Raw genomic sequence first — 19,649 nt, forward strand, 5'->3', positions numbered from 1 at the left:
GCATAGAGTCATGAGGGTTTCTCTAGACACACACCTCCTGTACCTGACCTCGATGATGTTGTTCTCTTCAGTCTCTTCTTTGTCTTCCTCACCTAATTCTTGTGAGTTGCAGGCACAGTTTGATCTCAACAGAGTGTACAAGGCTGGGGACTTGGTTCTGGGCGGCCTGTTCACTATACACTCCTTCTCTGTCTTCCCCGAGCTGTCTTTCACCGCCAAGCCACAGGACCCCACGTGCTATGGGTGAGTATGTGTATGGGGACGCGAGTTATCCTACAGATACTTTTATAGGGGGTATTATTATGTATGGGACGCGAGTTATCATACAGATACTTTTATAGGGGTGTTATTCAATGTTTACTCCTCATTTCAAGTATCGCACAATAATACAACAACAAGCATGCGAACAGGGAACTTGTTTTGATAGTTCCAGAGGATTATCTGATTGATTGATTGATTGATTGATTGATTGATTGATTGATTGAAGTATGTATTAATTAACAGTATGCAGAATGGGTGCATTTCAAATGAAAGCACAACTCAGTACAAAGACTGTGGACGGCACACTGATAAAGCATTACACTTGTTTACAACATGGTCCACCTTTTTCAATGCATCAGAACATTTCGATACTGTATGTACAAATATACACTTCTATATAAACAAAAAAGGTGGACGTAAAAAGGGGGAAAAACATATACATTAAGAGGAAACGGGGGTGGGGGGGGGGGGATTTTACTGATTATCTGATTTCTACAACAATAAACATATTCATGGTGTAAAAGTGACATGTTGTGTTGTGTTGTGTTGTGTTAGATTTGACGTGGAAATGTTCAGGTACGGCCAGACCATGGCTTTCGCCATCGCAGAGATCAACGGCAGCCCCAGCCTGCTGCCCGACGTCACCCTGGGATACAGTCTCCACGACACCTGCTACTCGCTCGGAGTCGCATTCCGCGCGGCGTTGTCGTTGGTCAGCGGCAGAGAGGAGCGGATTCGATTGGACGAGAGCAGCTGCGCCGGGTCGCCTCCGGTGCTCGGTATCGTGGGCGCCGATTCCTCGACACATTCTATCGCCACCTCTAGTGTTTTAGGTTTGTACAGAGTGCCCCTGGTAAGTTTGATTGATTGATTGATTGATTGATTGATTGATTGATTGATTGATTGATTGATTGATTGATTGATTGATTGATTGATTGAGTGATTGATTGAGTGATTGATTGATTGAATAGTGTATTGAACATACATGTATAAACAGCAACAGAGTTCAGTCAAGCACTCAGTTCAAAAGGGATGGCACCAAAAAGAAAGTCCTTGCGGTCTTGTTTCCATTTATGCCCTATATGCAATCAATTCATAGACATGACATGAAGAACAACAACATAATTCAATATCATCAATTACAACAAAAAAATCTAAATCATTTCAGCTTGCTACTGTACTTGAATCCCATGGTACCATCACCACTTTTTGACGTGCTTGGTTATAACAATGTATATTTGTTCCTGTTTGAAATGATTAGCCCACTCGTATAGGCAGTGCATGTGAGCAGAGAGGGCAGATGTTGTTGTTTTTTATGTTTACGGGTGCGGCAGGTTTTCTCCAACATAGTGCATTTGTGTTGGAGGTTTGAATCTCTGCCCATAAGGCTGAAAGTAGGAAATATGAACCGGAGTCAACAATGTGGGAAACTCAGTGTTGACTAAATAATTAAAATAAGTCAATCATTTTAAAATTAAAATAAAAACCATGGGCCTCACTGGCCCCAAAATACTATATTCTTTTACATGTTTGAAGTGTGAAATAAGTGTACATGCTTTGAACATATGCTTTAAACATTTGACATTAGTTTTTCTATACAGTATGTTAATGTATAGCTCCCTATGTTATATTTTTAGTTTAAGAAGATGTGTGGTAGAAATTGCATTGTATTTGTAGCAGCGAGCGAAATCTACACGAGTAGTATTGAGTGATTTTGAGCAGAGCACGGAATAATGTATTTGGGCAGTGAGGCGTACAGTAGCATTTGCTGTGTGTTTTAAAACCCATTTTGGGCGGGAACCCCTTTTGGTGTTTCAAGCATTATGTTATACTTTAGCTATTGAAAAATAGCAGATCTACAAGCTTTGAGTTAAAAATGTTCGCTCTGAAAGAATATACAGTATATTCAAAGATTTGCGCCACATTTTCACGATTTTTCAAAAATAGCAGACCTACAAGTTCATAGCACGGCAACGTCTGCTATTTTTGAAAAATCGTAAAAATGTGGCGCAAATCTTTGAATATATATTCTTTCAGAGCGAAATTTTTTAACTCAAATCTTTGCTTCTGGGGGGGGGGGGGGGGTCCCTGGAACAACATATTTTCAGATGGGGGTCGGTGGCCAATTATATATAATTTTGAGGGTACTTGACATGAAAATGCTTGAGCACCACTGATATAGAAACATGAGGTATTTCAGAAAATTGTCAAGATTTAGAAGACTTTTTTTTTTTTCCGACGTCAGATCGAAATGGGTTAATTACATAACAGATGTTTTGTTTTCGCAGGTGAGTTACTATGCCATGTGTTCCTGTCTGAGTGACAGGAATAAGTACCCGTCCTTCTTTAGGACAATTCCAAGTGGGGCCTTCCAGGTGAATTTCTCCAGACAAAATATTATGATGGCATAATATCAAGCAGTACATTTTCCCACTGACACACACATGACAAAAGAGTCCCTCGAGTGCAGGGGTGTCCAAACGCTTTTAAAATGATTGAAAATATTGAAGTCCTAATAAGTCATACAGTGTACAAATATCAAAGCAATAGCAGTATCAATATTTTGTTGTTGTCAGTGTAGCCAAATGTAAGTCACTGGTTTTTTTCCCAGGCTTTTTTCTCACATGCACTGCATGGCTATTATGTTTACAGTTTAATCATTTGTATTATAGGCTACAGTATATATTCTTTCTTTTCTTCTTCTTTTTTTTCAAATGGCAGTGTAGTCAAATGCAACCAGATGTCAAAAGGTCTCTGTATTACAATAAATATGCTTCTTTCACCTCTAGAGAATGAAACAACACGAGGAACAAGCCGTTTATATAGGAATATATATATATATATATATTATATTGAGAAATAGCCTATTCGTGCAGGTCAATTTCAAAACACTGACTATACTGGTGGGCCATTAAAAACCAACAAACAAACAAATAATTCAGGAAGGAGGCCATATATAAAATCTGCCCACCAGGTGCGAGCTGTGCTCCAGATCCTGCGGCGGTTCCAGTGGACCTGGGCTGGACTGCTGATAGGCGACGACGCCTACGGCCGCAACGCCGCCCGCATCTTCCAGTCCGAGCTGCGCGACGCCCGCTCCAGTTCTGGCTGTCTGGCCTACCTGGAGGTCCTGCCCTGGGACAGCGACCCCGCGGAACTCCAGAGGATCGTCACTGTGATGAAGACCTCCACGGCCCGCGTGGTCATGGTGTTTGCATACGGGATCCACATGTTCAACCTGTTGCAGGAGGTTCGGTTCGGGGGGGTTTGATACGTGTTTGATACGTAAGGGTCCATATGTGACCAAATTTGACTGAGGGACTGCCATTAGATTCTTTTGAATTTTCGCTTTTTCATGTCATAGCTTCAAATTGACATATTGGTTTTGGCAGTTTTGGAGATATGGCTTATAGAGTAATGTCTTGCAGAAAACAGCGAGTTGAGAAAACAGGCTTGAAAGGTTCACTTCTGTGGACTCTAAGCTACATGTTTAAGCATTTATGTATGTACATTCGTCGAATTCAGCTTTGACACTTATTTCAGACATGCTCTAGTATGTGAAGAATCTGCCTGTGCTATTAACTCAGAAAAAAATAATAATAAGTTTTTCTCTCTGGTGAAAAGCTGGAATTTGAGCGATGGCAGTCTCTCAGTCAAATCTGGTCACATATGTTCAACCTGTTGCAGGAGGTTCGGTTCGGGGGGTTTGATTGATACGTGGGAATTTAGGGATTCATAAGGCTGTCTTCAGATGAAGCGTGTGCACGAGCGTGAAGTCCAACGTATCGTGGTACCAAACCCGGCAGTGACCGCCCGGGTCTGTCGAACATTGGTGCAACAGACCCGGCAGTTTTGTTTTAGATTATATTGTTATAATGGCGGCGGTGGCGGTTGCTCAGGGGTAGAGTGGCCGGATGGCAACCGCAAGGTTGCCAGTTCGAACCCGGGCTCCCCCAGATAGTGTTGAAGTGTCCTTGAGCAAGAGACTGAGCCTCTGAGCCCCTAATTGCTCCTGATGTGCTGGATGGTGCCTTGCATGGTTTCCGCCGCCATCGGTGTATAAATGTGTGGGTGAATGTAATGCACAATTTATGTAAAGCGCCTTGGATAACGGCGCTATATAAATGCCCCATTTACCATTTATAATGTATAATATGTCTTTGATATAACTTATGTTTCTGGGAAGTTTATAGAACACTGGATTATATAGCTGTGCCATTTGCCTTTTTAATATATTACTAATACATTATTTTCCCAACAACACACTCAACAGGTGGTGAAGCAGGACGTGAGCGGTCTGCAGTGGATAGCCGATGTGTGCTGGAGCACAGACCCCAACCTCCAGACGCCTGGCCTCAGGCCCTACCTGGGGGGAACGCTGGGCATCGCGGTCCGTCGTGGAGAGATACCAGGTCTCAAGGACTTCTTGTTAGAAATACACCCTGACAATGACCCTGGCAACAGCCATGAACATAGCATAGTGAGTCCCACGGTACTGTTCTTAGTTCTTGAACATAGCATAGTGAGTCCCACGGTACTGGTCTTAGTTCTTGAACATAGCATAGTGAGTCCCACGGTACTGTTCTTAGTTCTTGAACATAGCATAGTGAGTCCCACGGTACTGTTCTTAGTTCTTGAACATAGCATAGTGAGTCCCACGGTACTGTTCTTAGTTCTTGAACATAGCATAGTTAGTCCCACGGTACTGTTCTTAGTTCTTGAACATAGCATAGTGAGTCCCACGGTACTGTTCTTAGTTCTTGAACATAGCATAGTGAGTCCCACGGTACTGTTCTTAGTTCTTGAACATAGCATAGTGAGTCCCACGGTACTGTTCTTAGTTCTTAAACATAGCATAGTGAGTCCCACGGTACTGTTCTTAGTTCTTGAACATAGCATAGTGAGTCCCACGGTACTGTTCTTAGTTCTTGAACATAGCATAGTGAGTCCCACGGTACTGTTCTTAGTTCTTAAACATAGCATAGTGAGTCCCACGGTACTGTTCTTAGTTCTTGAACATAGCATAGTGAGTCCCACGGTACTGTTCTTAGTTCTTGAACATAGCATAGTGAGTCCCACGGTACTGTTCTTAGTTCTTGCACATAGCATAGTGAGTCCCACGGTACTGTTCTTAGTTCTTGAACATAGCATAGTGAGTCCCACGGTACTGTTCTTAGTTCTTGCATAGCATAGTGAGTCCCACGGTACTGTTCTTAGTTCTTGCATAGCATAGTGAGTCCCACGGTACTGTTCTTAGTTCTTGAACATAACATAGTGAGTCCCACGGTACTGTTCTTAGTTCTTGCATAGCATAGTGAGTCCCACGGTACTGTTCTTAGTTCTTGCATAACATAGTGAGTCCCACGGTACTGTTCTTAGTTCTTGAACATAGCATAGTGAGTCCCACGGTACTGTTCTTAGTTCTTGCATAGCATAGTGAGTCCCACGGTACTGTTCTTAGTTCTTGCATAGCATAGTGAGTCCCACGGTACTGTTCTTAGTTCTTGAACATAGCATAGTGAGTCCCACGGTACTGTTCTTAGTTCTTGCATAGCATAGTGAGTCCCACGGTACTGTTCTTAGTTCTTGAACATAGCATAGTGAGTCCCACGGTACTGTTCTTAGTTCTTGAACATAGCATAGTGAGTCCCACGGTACTGTTCTTAGTTCTTGCATAGCATAGTGAGTCCCACGGTACTGTTCTTAGTTCTTGAACATAGCATAGTGAGTCCCACGGTACTGTTCTTAGTTCTTGAACATAGCATAGTGAGTCCCACGGTACTGTTCTTAGTTCTTGCACATAGCATAGTGAGTCCCACGGTACTGTTCTTAGTTCTTGCACATAGCATAGTGAGTCCCACGGTACTGTTCTTAGTTCTTGCATAGCATAGTGAGTCCCACGGTACTGTTCTTAGTTCTTGCATAGCATAGTGAGTCCCACGGTACTGTTTTTAGTTCTTGAACATAGCATAGTGAGTCCCACGGTACTGTTCTTAGTTCTTGCATAGCATAGTGAGTCCCACGGTACTGTTCTTAGTTCTTGCATAGCATAGTGAGTCCCACGGTACTGTTCTTAGTTCTTGAACATAGCATAGTGAGTCCCACGGTACTGTTCTTAGTTCTTGCATAGCATAGTGAGTCCCACGGTACTGTTCTTAGTTCTTGAACATAGCATAGTGAGTCCCACGGTACTGTTCTTAGTTCTTGAACATAGCATAGTGAGTCCCACGGTACTGTTCTTAGTTCTTGCATAGCATAGTGAGTCCCACGGTACTGTTCTTAGTTCTTGCATAGCATAGTGAGTCCCACGGTACTGTTCTTAGTTCTTGAACATAGCATAGTGAGTCCCACGGTACTGTTCTTAGTTCTTGCATAGCATAGTGAGTCCCACGGTACTGTTCTTAGTTCTTGCATAGCATAGTGAGTCCCACGGTACTGGTCTTAGTTCTTGAACATAGCATAGTGAGTCCCACGGTACTGTTCTTAGTTCTTGAACATAGCATAGTGAGTCCCACGGTACTGTTCTTAGTTCTTGAACATAGCATAGTGAGTCCCACGGTACTGTTCTTAGTTCTTGCATAGCATAGTGAGTCCCACGGTACTGTTCTTAGTTCTTGCATAGCATAGTGAGTCCCACGGTACTGTTTTTAGTTATTGAACATAGCATAGTGAGTCCCACGGTACTGTTCTTAGTTCTTGAACATAGCATAGTGAGTCCCACGGTACTGTTCTTAGTTCTTGAACATAGCATAGTGAGTCCCACGGTACTGTTCTTAGTTCTTGCATAGCATAGTGAGTCCCACGGTACTGGTCTTAGTTCTTGAACATAGCATAGTGAGTCCCACGATACTGTTCTTAGTTCTTGAACATAGCATAGTGAGTCCCACGGTACTGTTCTTAGTTCTTGAACATAGCATAGTTAGTCCCACGGTACTGTTCTTAGTTCTTGAACATAGCATAGTGAGTCCCACGGTACTGGTCTTAGTTCTTGCATAGCATAGTGAGTCCCACGGTACTGTTCTTAGTTCTTGAACATAGCATAGTGAGTCCCACGGTACTGGTCTTAGTTCTTGAACATAGCATAGTGAGTCTCACGGTACTGTTCTTAGTTCTTGAACATAGCATAGTGAGTCCCACGGTACTGGTCTTAGTTCTTGAACATAGCATAGTGAGTCTCACGGTACTGTTCTTAGTTCTTGAACATAGCATAGTGAGTCCCACGGTACTGTTCTTAGTTCTTGAACATAGCATAGTGAGTCTCACGGTACTGTTCTTAGTTCTTGCATAGCATAGTGAGTCCCACGGTACTGTTCTTAGTTCTTGAACATAGCATAGTGAGTCCCACGGTACTGTTCTTAGTTCTTGCACATAGCATAGTGAGTCCCACGGTACTGGTCTTAGTTCTTGAACATAGCATAGTGAGTCCCACGGTACTGTTCTTAGTTCTTGCATAGCATAGTGAGTCCCACGGTACTGTTCTTAGTTCTTGAACATAGCATAGTGAGTCCCACGGTACTGTTCTTAGTTCTTGAACATAGCATAGTGAGTCCCACGGTACTGTTCTTAGTTCTTGAACATAGCATAGTGAGTCCCACGGTACTGTTCTTAGTTCTTGAACATAGCATAGTGAGTCCCACGGTACTGTTCTTAGTTCTTGCATAGCATAGTGAGTCCCACGGTACTGTTCTTAGTTCTTGCATAGCATAGTGAGTCCCACGGTACTGGTCTTAGTTCTTGCATAGCATAGTGAGTCCCACGGTACTGTTCTTAGTTCTTGAACATAGCATAGTGAGTCCCACGGTACTGGTCTTAGTTCTTGAACATAGCATAGTGAGTCCCACGGTACTGGTCTTAGTTCTTGAACATAGCATAGTGAGTCCCACGGTACTGTTCTTAGTTCTTGAACATAGCATAGTGAGTCCCACGGTACTGTTCTTAGTTCTTGAACATAGCATAGTGAGTCCCACGGTACTGTTCTTAGTTCTTGAACATAGCATAGTGAGTCCCACGGTACTGTTCTTAGTTCTTGAACATAGCATAGTGAGTCTCACGGTACTGTTCTTAGTTCTTGCATAGCATAGTGAGTCCCACGGTACTGTTCTTAGTTCTTGAACATAGCATAGTGAGTCCCACGGTACTGTTCTTAGTTCTTGCACATAGCATAGTGAGTCCCACGGTACTGTTCTTAGTTCTTGCACATAGCATAGTGAGTCCCACGGTACTGTTCTTAGTTCTTGCACATAGCATAGTGAGTCCCACGGTACTGTTCTTAGTTCTTGCACATAGCATAGTGAGTCCCACGGTACTGTTCTTAGTTCTTGCACATAGCATAGTGAGTCCCACGGTACTGTTCTTAGTTCTTGCACATAGCATAGTGAGTCCCACGGTACTGTTCTTAGTTCTTGAACATAGCATAGTGAGTCCCACGGTACTGTTCTTAGTTCTTGAACATAGCATAGTGAGTCCCACGGTACTGTTCTTAGTTCTTGAACATAGCATAGTGAGTCCCACGGTACTGTTCTTAGTTCTTGCATAGCATAGTGAGTCCCACGGTACTGTTCTTAGTTCTTGCATAGCATAGTGAGTCCCACGGTACTGGTCTTAGTTCTTGAACATAGCATAGTGAGTCCCACGGTACTGGTCTTAGTTCTTGAACATAGCATAGTGAGTCCCACGGTACTGGTCTTAGTTCTTGAACATAGCATAGTGAGTCCCACGGTACTGTTCTTAGTTCTTGAACATAGCATAGTGAGTCCCACGGTACTGTTCTTAGTTCTTGCATAGCATAGTGAGTCCCACGGTACTGGTCTTAGTTCTTGCATAGCATAGTGAGTCCCACGGTACTGGTCTTAGTTCTTGAACATAGCATAGTGAGTCCCACGGTACTGTTCTTAGTTCTTGAACATAGCATAGTGAGTCCCACGGTACTGTTCTTAGTTCTTGCATAGCATAGTGAGTCCCACGGTACTGGTCTTAGTTCTTGCATAGCATAGTGAGTCCCACGGTACTGTTCTTAGTTCTTGAACATAGCATAGTGAGTCCCACGGTACTGTTCTTAGTTCTTGAACATAGCATAGTGAGTCCCACGGTACTGGTCTTAGTTCTTGAACATAGCATAGTGAGTCCCACGGTACTGTTCTTAGTTCTTGCATAGCATAGTGAGTCCCACGGTACTGTTCTTAGTTCTTGAACATAGCATAGTGAGTCCCACGGTACTGTTCTTAGTTCTTGCATAGCATAGTGAGTCCCACGGTACTGTTCTTAGTTCTTGCATAGCATAGTGAGTCCCACGGTACTGTTCTTAGTTCTTGCATAGCATAGTGAGTCCCACGGTACTGTTCTTAGTTCTTGAACATAGCATAGTGAGTCCCACGGTACTGTTCTTAGTTCTTGCATAGCATAGTGAGTCCCACGGTACTGTTCTTAGTTCTTGCATAGCATAGTGAGTCCCACGGTACTGTTCTTAGTTCTTGCATAGCATAGTGAGTCCCACGGTACTGTTCTTAGTTCTTGAACATAGCATAGTGAGTCCCACGGTACTGTTCTTAGTTCTTGCATAGCATAGTGAGTCCCACGGTACTGTTCTTAGTTCTTGCATAGCATAGTGAGTCCCACGGTAATGGTCTTAGTTCTACACCCAGAAATGAAGCTTGGTTAGCATAATATGTGACCATACCATTAACAACCTGTAGGCCTATAAGGCAAAAATAATCTACATTTCATCATTCTTTAAGTATATAAGTATAGCATGTGACGTGTCAAACTAGGGATTTTTCGTCATTCTGAATCCACTCCAAGCATTAGTTTCTTTTGCACAAAAAACACTCCTTGGGCTAAAAACGCCCATAGCCGTCATCACAAATGTGATGAGGTCAGCACATTTATTTGGGCAGGTGCTACTTGTAGCTACTCCTACAGTTTTCACACGAGTTATATTATGTAAAGTCGACTTCATATAGGGAATCATGTGCTTGCATTTTGCTTAACAATATTATGGTTTGTAATTTAATTGATATTACGGTAATTTAGGCTAAAGTGTTCCCATAGTAGACATGAACATATGTGACAGTTCCCATTCAAGTATTCTTTTCTTCTTGGATGACAATACAAGGGCTACACACTCTTGGTAGGGAGTAAACTTGGATGACACTACAAGGGCTACACACTCTTGGTAGGGAGTAAACTTGGATGACACTACAAGGGCTACACACTCTTGGTAGGGAGTAAACTTGGATGACACTACAAGGGCTACACACTCTTGGTAGGGAGTAAACTTGTATATGACACTCAATGTAATTCTTCCGCAAGAAGTATTCTACAAGTTTAAGTGTATACATAAAGAGAGAGAAAGAGAGAGAGGTGGGTGTGTGTCTTCATTGTGTTTCTTCAGGTGAGGCAGTTTTGGGAGCACACATTTCGGTGTAAATTTGCGCCCCTTCCGCCAGAGTGGGTGCATGCAGGTGGAAGGGTGTGTAGTGGACAAGAGGACCTGGCGACATCAGGAACTACCCTTTTCGATGTGTCTGACCTCAGGCTAGAGTACAATGTGTACAAGGCTGTGTACGCTCTGGCCCACGCCCTCCATGACATGCTGCAGTGTGTCCCAGGAAGAGGGCCTTTCCCTGGGCACAGCTGTGCCACTCTGCAGACCATACAGCCATGGCAGGTGGGATATGACTTCACAGTTTACCTATAACTATATGTATAGTTTGAATTAGGGATGTAATTACATAATTACATAATTAGGGATGTAATTACCACAATTTCTGTGTTAGCCGATACCGGATACCGATACCAGAGAATAATAATACAAAAATAAAAAATATCTTATTTTGAAGTCCACTAACCGGGAATAGTGTTTATAGCTATATATATATATCTTGTGTTGTGTTTATAGCAGACTCCTCACTCAAATGTGCACAAGCAGTTTGGGCAACTCCAAAGCAAACTCCACAGGAGTCATATATATATATATATAGTCATATATATATATATATATATGACCAAATAAGGGCAGATCCGATTACCGATACAGTATCGGGAAATCTCTAGTTTGAATCTAACTTAGACATTTTCTCTTTTCTCTTACACTTATACCGCTTGACACTAACTGTAGTAATGTTTGAAGCAGTAGTTCCACGGAAGCCTTAGTACGTGAAGGCCAATATTTTAATATGCTGAAAAAAGTCCAGAAAATGAATGATTCCCCCTGAGCCAAAGTTGAATAGTCCATATAGACAGAGGCTTCGACATAATAGAGTTGAACACTAAATACTAAATATTGAATACAATTCCTGTCAATGTAACTGTTGTGTATATATTGTATACATTTTTATGTATCGTCATAGCTTGTTTATTACTTGGAAAAGATCAACTTCACCACAACATTTGGTGATCGTGTGTATTTTGATGAAAATGGGGATTCTTTACCAACCTATGATGTCATGAACTGGGCGTGGCTCCCTGGCGGAAGCGTACAGGTTCACAGTGTGGGCGTGGTCAAGAAAACTGCCTCCGCTGGTGAAGAGCTCATCCTCGATGAAGACCGGATCTTCTGGAACTTTGAATCCAAAAAGGTCACTTTTAGCATCCTTACGTAACTATAATGTCAAGCTCATGCTGGAAATGCAATTTAGTTTACACTGAACATTGATCATTGCTACGGTGCCCTGTAGCCTCCACGGTCGGTGTGCAGTGAGAGCTGTTCCCCTGGAACCCGCATGGCCAGAAGGAAAGGAGAACCTGTCTGCTGTTTTGACTGCATTGCTTGTTCTGAGGGAGAGATCAGCAATGAGACTGGTAGGTTTAAATCATGTATACAATGTGCGGTTACAATGACTTTAAAACATAAATAACAATAATAATATTTCCATCCAATGATACTGGTACGTGTCTGTAATGTTAGACTCTACAGAGTGCACCAGTTGTCCAGAGGACTTCTGGTCCAGTCTCCAGCGTGATCACTGTGTCCCTAAGATCATGGAGTTCCTCTCCTACCATGAGGGCCTGGGTATCTCCTTGACAACCATCTCATTGCTAGGCACACTTATCTGTGCCATTGTCCTGGGAATCTTCATCCATCATCGGAACACACCTATGGTGCGCGCGAACAACTCAGAACTCAGTTTTCAACTTTTGCTTTCACTCAAACTCTGTTTCTTGTGTTCACTTCTGTTCATTGGCCGTCCCAGACTCTGGACTTGTCAGCTGAGACATGCAGCATTCGGGATCAGCTTTGTGTTGTGTATCTCGTGCATCCTGGTAAAGACTATGGTGGTGTTGGCTGTGTTCAAGGCCTCAAAGCCTGGGGGTGCAGACATCATCAAGTGGTTTGGTCCTATGCAGCAGAGAGGAACAGTCCTGGTTCTTACTTCCATCCAGGCAATAATCTGCATAGCCTGGCTTGTGTCTGCCTCACCAACTCCTCATAAAAACACACAATACCACAATGATAAGATAGTCTATGAGTGTGAAGTGGGATCAACAGTTGGTTTTGGAGTGTTGTTAGGTTACATTGGTTTACTGGCACTCCTCAGTTTCCTCCTAGCATTCATGGCACGGAATCTTCCAGACAACTTCAATGAAGCAAAGTTAATCACGTTCAGCATGTTGATCTTCTGTGCCGTGTGGATAGCCTTCATCCCTGCATATATCAGCTCTCCAGGCAAATATGCAGATGTAGTGGAGATATTTGCTATTTTAGCGTCTAGTTTTGGCATTCTGGTGGCACTGTTTGGACCAAAGTGTTATATAATCCTTTTGAAACCCGAGAAAAACACCAAGAAGTCCATCATGGGTCGAGGTGCCACCAAGACATAGAAACACACATTCAATGACAAAATTATGTTTCTCTGTCTGCATTTTATACCAATAATACCAAGTGCATAATTTATGTTTTATTGCTGGTAACTAGAGGTGCTCCGATCAGGTTTTTTGGGACCAATCCTGATCACTGATTGTTTCTCTCACGATCGCCGGATGCCGATCTTGTGCATAATGTAATAAAATGTAATATTTCCAAAATTATTATATGTCAAAACCCACGTCAAAACTTTTCCTGTGTGTGGGGGGGAGGAAGGGGAGACTGGTTAGGCCTGTTCCTGTGTGTGGGGGGAGGAAGGGGGGAATGGTTAGGCCTGTTCCTGTGTGTGGGGGGAGGAGGAAGGGGGGAATGGTTAGGCCTGTTCCTGTGTGTGGGGGGAGGAAGGGGAGAATGGTTAGGCCTGTTCCTGTGTGTGGGGGGAGGAAGGGGAGAATGGTTAGGCCTGTTCCTGTGTGTGGGGGGAGGAAGGGGAGACTGGTTAGGCCTGTTCCTGTGTGTGGGGGGGAGGAAGGGGAGAATGGTTAGGCCTGTTCCTGTGTGTGGGGGGAGGAGGAAGGGGAGAATGGTTAGGCCTGTTCCTGTGTGTGGGGGGGAGGAAGGGGAGAATGGTTAGGCCTGTTCCTGTGTGTGGGGGGAGGAAGGGGAGAATGGTTAGGCCTGTTCCTGTGTGTGGGGGGAGGAAGGGGAGAATGGTTAGGCCTGTTCCTGTGTGTGGGGGGGAGGAAGGGGAGAATGGTTAGGCCTGTTCCTGTGTGTGGGGGGAGGAAGGGGAGAATGGTTAGGCCTGTTCCTGTGTGTGGGGGGAGGAAGGGGAGAATGGTTAGGCCTGTTCCTGTGTGTGGGGGGAGGAAGGGGGGAATGGTTAGGCCTGTTCCTGTGTGTGGGGGGAGGAAGGGGAGAATGGTTAGGCCTGTTCCTGTGTGTGGGGGGGAGGAAGGGGAGAATGGTTAGGCCTGTTCCTGTGTGTGGGGGGAGGAAGGGGGGAATGGTTAGGCCTGTTCCTGTGTGTGGGGGGAGGAAGGGGAGAATGGTTAGGCCTGTTCCTGTGTGTGGGGGGGAGGAAGGGGAGAATGGTTAGGCCTGTTCCTGTGTGTGGGGGGGAGGAGGAAGGGGAGAATGGTTAGGCCTGTTCCTGTGTGTGGGGGGAGGAAGGGGAGAATGGTTAGGCCTGTTCCTGTGTGTGGGGGGGAGGAAGGGGGGAATGGTTAGGCCTGTTCCTGTGTGTGGGGGGGAGGAAGGGGAGAATGGTTAGGCCTGTTCCTGTGTGTGGGGGGAGGAAGGGGAGAATGGTTAGGCCTGTTCCTGTGTGTGTGGGGGGAGGAAGGGGAGAATGGTTAGGCCTGTTCCTGTGTGTGGGGGGAGGAAGGGGGGAATGGTTAGGCCTGTTCCTGTGTGTGGGGGGAGGAAGGGGAGAATGGTTAGGCCTGTTCCTGTGTGTGGGGGGGAGGAAGGGGAGAATGGTTAGGCCTGTTCCTGTGTGGGGGGAGGAAGGGGAGAATGGTTAGGCCTGTTCCTGTGTGTGGGGGGAGGAAGGGGGGAATGGTTAGGCCTGTTCCTGTGTGTGGGGGGAGGAAGGGGAGAATGGTTAGGCCTGTTCCTGTGTGTGGGGGGAGGAAGGGGAGAATGGTTAGGCCTGTTCCTGTGTGTGGGGGGAGGAAGGGGAGAATGGTTAGGCCTGTTCCTGTGTGTGGGGGGAGGAAGGGGGGAATGGTTAGGCCTGTTCCTGTGTGTGGGGGGAGGAAGGGGGGAATGGTTAGGCCTGTTCCTGTGTGTGGGGGGAGGAAGGGGAGAATGGTTAGGCCTGTTCCTGTGTGTGGGGGGAGGAAGGGGAGAATGGTTAGGCCTGTTCCTGTGTGTGGGGGGGAGGAAGGGGAGAATGGTTAGGCCTGTTCCTGTGTGTGGGGGGAGGAAGGGGAGAATGGTTAGGCCTGTTCCTGTGTGTGGGGGGAGGAAGGGGAGAATGGTTAGGCCTGTTCCTGTGTGGGGGGAGGAAGGGGAGAATGGTTAGGCCTGTTCCTGTGTGTGGGGGGGAGGAAGGGGAGAATGGTTAGGCCTGTTCCTGTGTGTGGGGGGGAGGAAGGGGAGAATGGTTAGGCCTGTTCCTGTGTGGGGGGAGGAAGGGGAGAATGGTTAGGCCTGTTCCTGTGTGTGGGGGAGGAAGGGGAGAATGGTTAGGCCTGTTCCTGTGTGTGGGGGGAGGAAGGGGAGAATGGTTAGGCCTGTTCCTGTGTGTGTGGGGGGAGGAAGGGGAGAATGGTTAGGCCTGTTCCTGTGTGTGGGGGGGAGGAAGGGGAGAATGGTTAGGCCTGTTCCTGTGTGTGGGGGGGAGGAAGGGGAGAATGGTTAGGCCTGTTCCTGTGTGTGGGGGGAGGAAGGGGAGAATGGTTAGGCCTGTTCCTGTGTGTGGGGGGAGGAAGGGGAGAATGGTTAGGCCTGTTCCTGTGTGTGGGGGGGGAGGAAGGGGAGAATGGTTAGGCCTGTTCCTGTGTGTGGGGGGGAGGAAGGGGGGAATGGTTAGGCCTGTTCCTGTGTGTGGGGGGGAGGAAGGGGGGAATGGTTAGGCCTGTTCCTGTGTGTGGGGGGAGGAAGGGGAGAATGGTTAGGCCTGTTCCTGTGTGTGGGGGGAGGAAGGGGAGAATGGTTAGGCCTGTTCCTGTGTGTGGGGGGAGGAAGGGGAGAATGGTTAGGCCTGTTCCTGTGTGTGGGGGGAGGAAGGGGAGAATGGTTAGGCCTGTTCCTGTGTGTGGGGGGAGGAAGGGGAGAATGGTTAGGCCTGTTCCTGTGTGTGGGGGGGAGGAAGGGGAGAATGGTTAGGCCTGTTCCTGTGTGTGTGGGGAGGAAGGGGAGAATGGTTAGGCCTGTTCCTGTGTGTGTGGGGAGGAAGGGGAGAATGGTTAGGCCTGTTCCTGTGTGTGGGGGGAGGAAGGGGAGAATGGTTAGGCCTGTTCCTGTGTGTGTGGGGGAGGAAGGGGGGAATGGTTAGGCCTGTTCCTGTGTGGGGAGAGGAAGGGGAGAATGGTTAGGCCTGTTCCTGTGTGTGGGGGGAGGAAGGGGAGAATGGTTAGGCCTGTTCCTGTGTGTGGGGGGAGGAAGGGGAGAATGGTTAGGCCTGTTCCTGTGTGTGGGGGGAGGAAGGGGAGAATGGTTAGGCCTGTTCCTGTGTGTGGGGGGAGGAAGGGGAGACTGGTTAGGCCTGTTCCTGTGTGTGGGGGGAGGAAGGGGAGAATTAGGCCTGTTCCTGTGTGTGTGGGGAGGAAGGGGAGAATGGTTAGGCCTGTTCCTGTGTGTGGGGGGAGGAAGGGGAGAATGGTTAGGCCTGTTCCTGTGTGTGGGGGGAGGAAGGGGGGAATGGTTAGGCCTGTTCCTGTGTGTGTGGGGAGGAAGGGGAGAATGGTTAGGCCTGTTCCTGTGTGTGGGGGGAGGAAGGGGAGACTGGTTAGGCCTGTTCCTGTGTGTGGGGGGAGGAAGGGGAGAATGGTTAGGCCTGTTCCTGTGTGTGGGGGGAGGAAGGGGAGAATTAGGCCTGTTCCTGTGTGTGGGGGGAGGAAGGGGAGAATGGTTAGGCCTGTTCCTGTGTGTGGGGGGAGGAAGGGGGGAATGGTTAGGCCTGTTCCTGTGTGGGGGGGGAGGAAGGGGGGAATGGTTAGGCCTGTTCCTGTGTGTGGGGGGGGAGGAAGGGGAGAATGGTTAGGCCTGTTCCTGTGTGTGGGGGGAGGAAGGGGAGAATGGTTAGGCCTGTTCCTGTGTGTGGGGGGGGGAGGAAGGGGAGAATGGTTAGGCCTGTTCCTGTGTGTGTGGGGAGGAAGGGGAGAATGGTTAGGCCTGTTCCTGTGTGTGGGGGGAGGAGGAAGGGGAGAATGGTTAGGCCTGTTCCTGTGTGTGTGGGGAGGAAGGGGAGAATGGTTAGGCCTGTTCCTGTGTGTGTGGGGAGGAAGGGGAGAATGGTTAGGCCTGTTCCTGTGTGTGGGGGGAGGAAGGGGAGAATGGTTAGGCCTGTTCCTGTGTGTGGGGGGGAGGAAGGGGAGAATGGTTAGGCCTGTTCCTGTGTGTGGGGGGAGGAAGGGGAGAATGGTTAGGCCTGTTCCTGTGTGTGGGGGGAGGAAGGGGAGAATGGTTAGGCCTGTTCCTGTGTGTGGGGGGAGGAAGGGGAGAATGGTTAGGCCTGTTCCTGTGTGTGGGGGGAGGAGGAAGGGGAGAATGGTTAGGCCTGTTCCTGTGTGTGGGGGGGAGGAGGAAGGGGAGAATGGTTAGGCCTGTTCCTGTGTGTGGGGGGAGGAAGGGGAGAATGGTTAGGCCTGTTCCTGTGTGTGGGGGGGAGGAGGAAGGGGAGAATGGTTAGGCCTGTTCCTGTGTGTGGGGGGAGGAAGGGGAGAATGGTTAGGCCTGTTCCTGTGTGTGGGGGGAGGAAGGGGAGAATGGTTAGGCCTGTTCCTGTGTGTGGGAGGAGGAAGGGGAGAATGGTTAGGCCTGTTCCTGTGTGTGGGAGGAGGAAGGGGAGAATGGTTAGGCCTGTTCCTGAGTGTGGGGGGAGGAAGGGGAGAATGGTTAGGCCTGTTCCTGTGTGTGGGAGGAGGAAGGGGAGAATGGTTAGGCCTGTTCCTGTGTGTGGGAGGAGGAAGGGGAGAATGGTTAGGCCTGTTCCTGTGTGTGGGAGGAGGAAGGGGAGAATGGTTAGGCCTGTTCCTGTGTGTGGGAGGAGGAAGGGGAGAATGGTTAGGCCTGTTCCTGTGTGTGGGGGGAGGAAGGGGAGAATGGTTAGGCCTGTTCCTGTGTGTGGGAGGAGGAAGGGGAGAATGGTTAGGCCTGTTCCTGTGTGTGGGGGGAGGAAGGGGAGAATGGTTAGGCCTGTTCCTGTGTGTGGGGGGGGGGAGGAAGGGGAGAATGGTTAGGCCTGTTCCTGTGTGTGGGGGGAGGAAGGGGAGAATGGTTAGGCCTGTTCCTGTGTGTGGGGGGGAGGAAGGGGAGAATGGTTAGGCCTGTTCCTGTGTGTGGGGGGAGGAAGGGGAGAATGGTTAGGCCTGTTCCTGTGTGTGGGGGGAGGAAGGGGAGAATGGTTAGGCCTGTTCCTGAGTGTGGGGGGGAGGAAGGGGAGAATGGTTAGGCCTGTTCCTGAGTGTGGGGGGAGGAAGGGGGGAATGGTTAGGCCTGTTCCTGAGTGTGGGGGGGGAGGAAGGGGAGAATGGTTAGGCCTGTTCCTGTGTGTGGGGGGAGGAAGGGGGGAATGGTTAGGCCTGTTCCTGTGTGTGGGGGGAGGAAGGGGAGAATGGTTAGGCCTGTTCCTGAGTGTGGGGGGAGGAAGGGGGGAATGGTTAGGCCTGTTCCTGAGTGTGGGGGGGAGGAAGGGGAGAATGGTTAGGCCTGTTCCTGTGTGTGGGGGGAGGAAGGGGAGAATGGTTAGGCCTGTTCCTGTGTGTGGGGGGAGGAAGGGGAGACTGGTTAGGCCTGTTCCTGTGTGTGGGGGGAGGAAGGGGAGAATGGTTAGGCCTGTTCCTGTGTGTGGGGGGAGGAAGGGGAGACTGGTTAGGCCTGTTCCTGTGTGTGGGGGGAGGAAGGGGGGAATTAGGCCTGTTCCTGTGTGTGGGGGGAGGAAGGGGAGACTGGTTAGGCCTGTTCCTGTGTGTGGGGGGAGGAAGGGGAGAATGGTTAGGCCTGTTCCTGTGTGTGGGGGGAGGAAGGGGGGAATGGTTAGGCCTGTTCCTGTGTGTGGGGGGAGGAAGGGGGGAATTAGGCCTGTTCCTGTGTGTGGGGGGAGGAAGGGGAGACTGGTTAGGCCTGTTCCTGTGTGTGGGGGGAGGAAGGGGGGAATGGTTAGGCCTGTTCCTGTGTGGGGGGGGAGGAAGGGGAGAATGGTTAGGCCTGTTCCTGTGTGGGGGGGGAGGAAGGGGAGAATGGTTAGGCCTGTTCCTGTGTGGGGGGGGGAGGAAGGGGGGAATGGTTAGGCCTGTCACAAAGATGCAAACGATATTAAAGCAATAAGCTACAAGAGGTCTCAGGTTACCGTGTATTTTATAAAACCTTCTCAGCCATTATAAAATACACGGTAAGCTGGGACCTCTCGTGGCTTATTGCTTTTCTAAAAGGGTTCAAAACATAGCAATATTAATATCATAGAACTATTCCTAATTCACACAAGTAGTTACACTTTGTGTCCACCAGAGAGCCGCTTCCTTGTTTACTCAGGGAGTCCAGCCAGGCTTTGTGCTTGACAAATTTAGCCAAAAAGCAAAGCAAAGTTACTATATTTACCCAGGGTATCTGGGCTAAACTCAAGAACTTGTTTCCAGCCAGGCCCTGCTCATAGAACATTTCATGGTAGTGGTTCAATGCCTTGCTCAAGGGCACTTCAGCGGTGGTAATTTTAACGTGTCAGACCGCTGATTCGAACTGGCGACCTTCCGGTATCAAGACCGCTCCGCAATCCGTTCGGCCACCGCTGCCAAACAAACACTTAGAGGAAAAACAACTTACGTGTTAGGTCAGTCTCATGGTAGCCTACCTGTCATATTTGATTGAAATTCATAATCTTTTAATCCAGATTTAGCTGATTATGTCTGTGAACATCACC

The 19,649-nt window shown here is 47.7% G+C and overlaps 1 protein-coding gene across 1 annotated transcript in view; it reads left to right on the forward strand.

Moving 5' to 3' along the window:
• Nucleotides 1–823: 823 nt before the first annotated feature.
• LOC306940219 (extracellular calcium-sensing receptor-like) overlaps nucleotides 824–19,649 on the forward strand; it is a gene marked incomplete at its 3' end in the record, with an annotated part of 32,189 nt that continues 13,363 nt past the window's right edge. Inside the window, exons 1-7 of the mRNA XM_079525242.1 lie at nucleotides 824–1,114; nucleotides 2,550–2,636; nucleotides 3,236–3,511; nucleotides 4,535–4,753; nucleotides 11,742–11,837; nucleotides 12,238–12,360; nucleotides 12,529–12,642. Coding sequence (XP_079381368.1) covers nucleotides 830–1,114; nucleotides 2,550–2,636; nucleotides 3,236–3,511; nucleotides 4,535–4,753; nucleotides 11,742–11,837; nucleotides 12,238–12,360; nucleotides 12,529–12,642 — 1,200 coding nt within the window. The 5' untranslated portion in view covers nucleotides 824–829. The remainder of the gene's footprint in view (nucleotides 1,115–2,549; nucleotides 2,637–3,235; nucleotides 3,512–4,534; nucleotides 4,754–11,741; nucleotides 11,838–12,237; nucleotides 12,361–12,528; nucleotides 12,643–19,649) is intronic.

The sequence above is a fragment of the Electrona antarctica genome, assembly GCF_951216825.1.
Source record: "Electrona antarctica genome assembly, chromosome: 16".
NCBI lineage: Eukaryota > Metazoa > Chordata > Actinopteri > Myctophiformes > Myctophidae > Electrona > Electrona antarctica.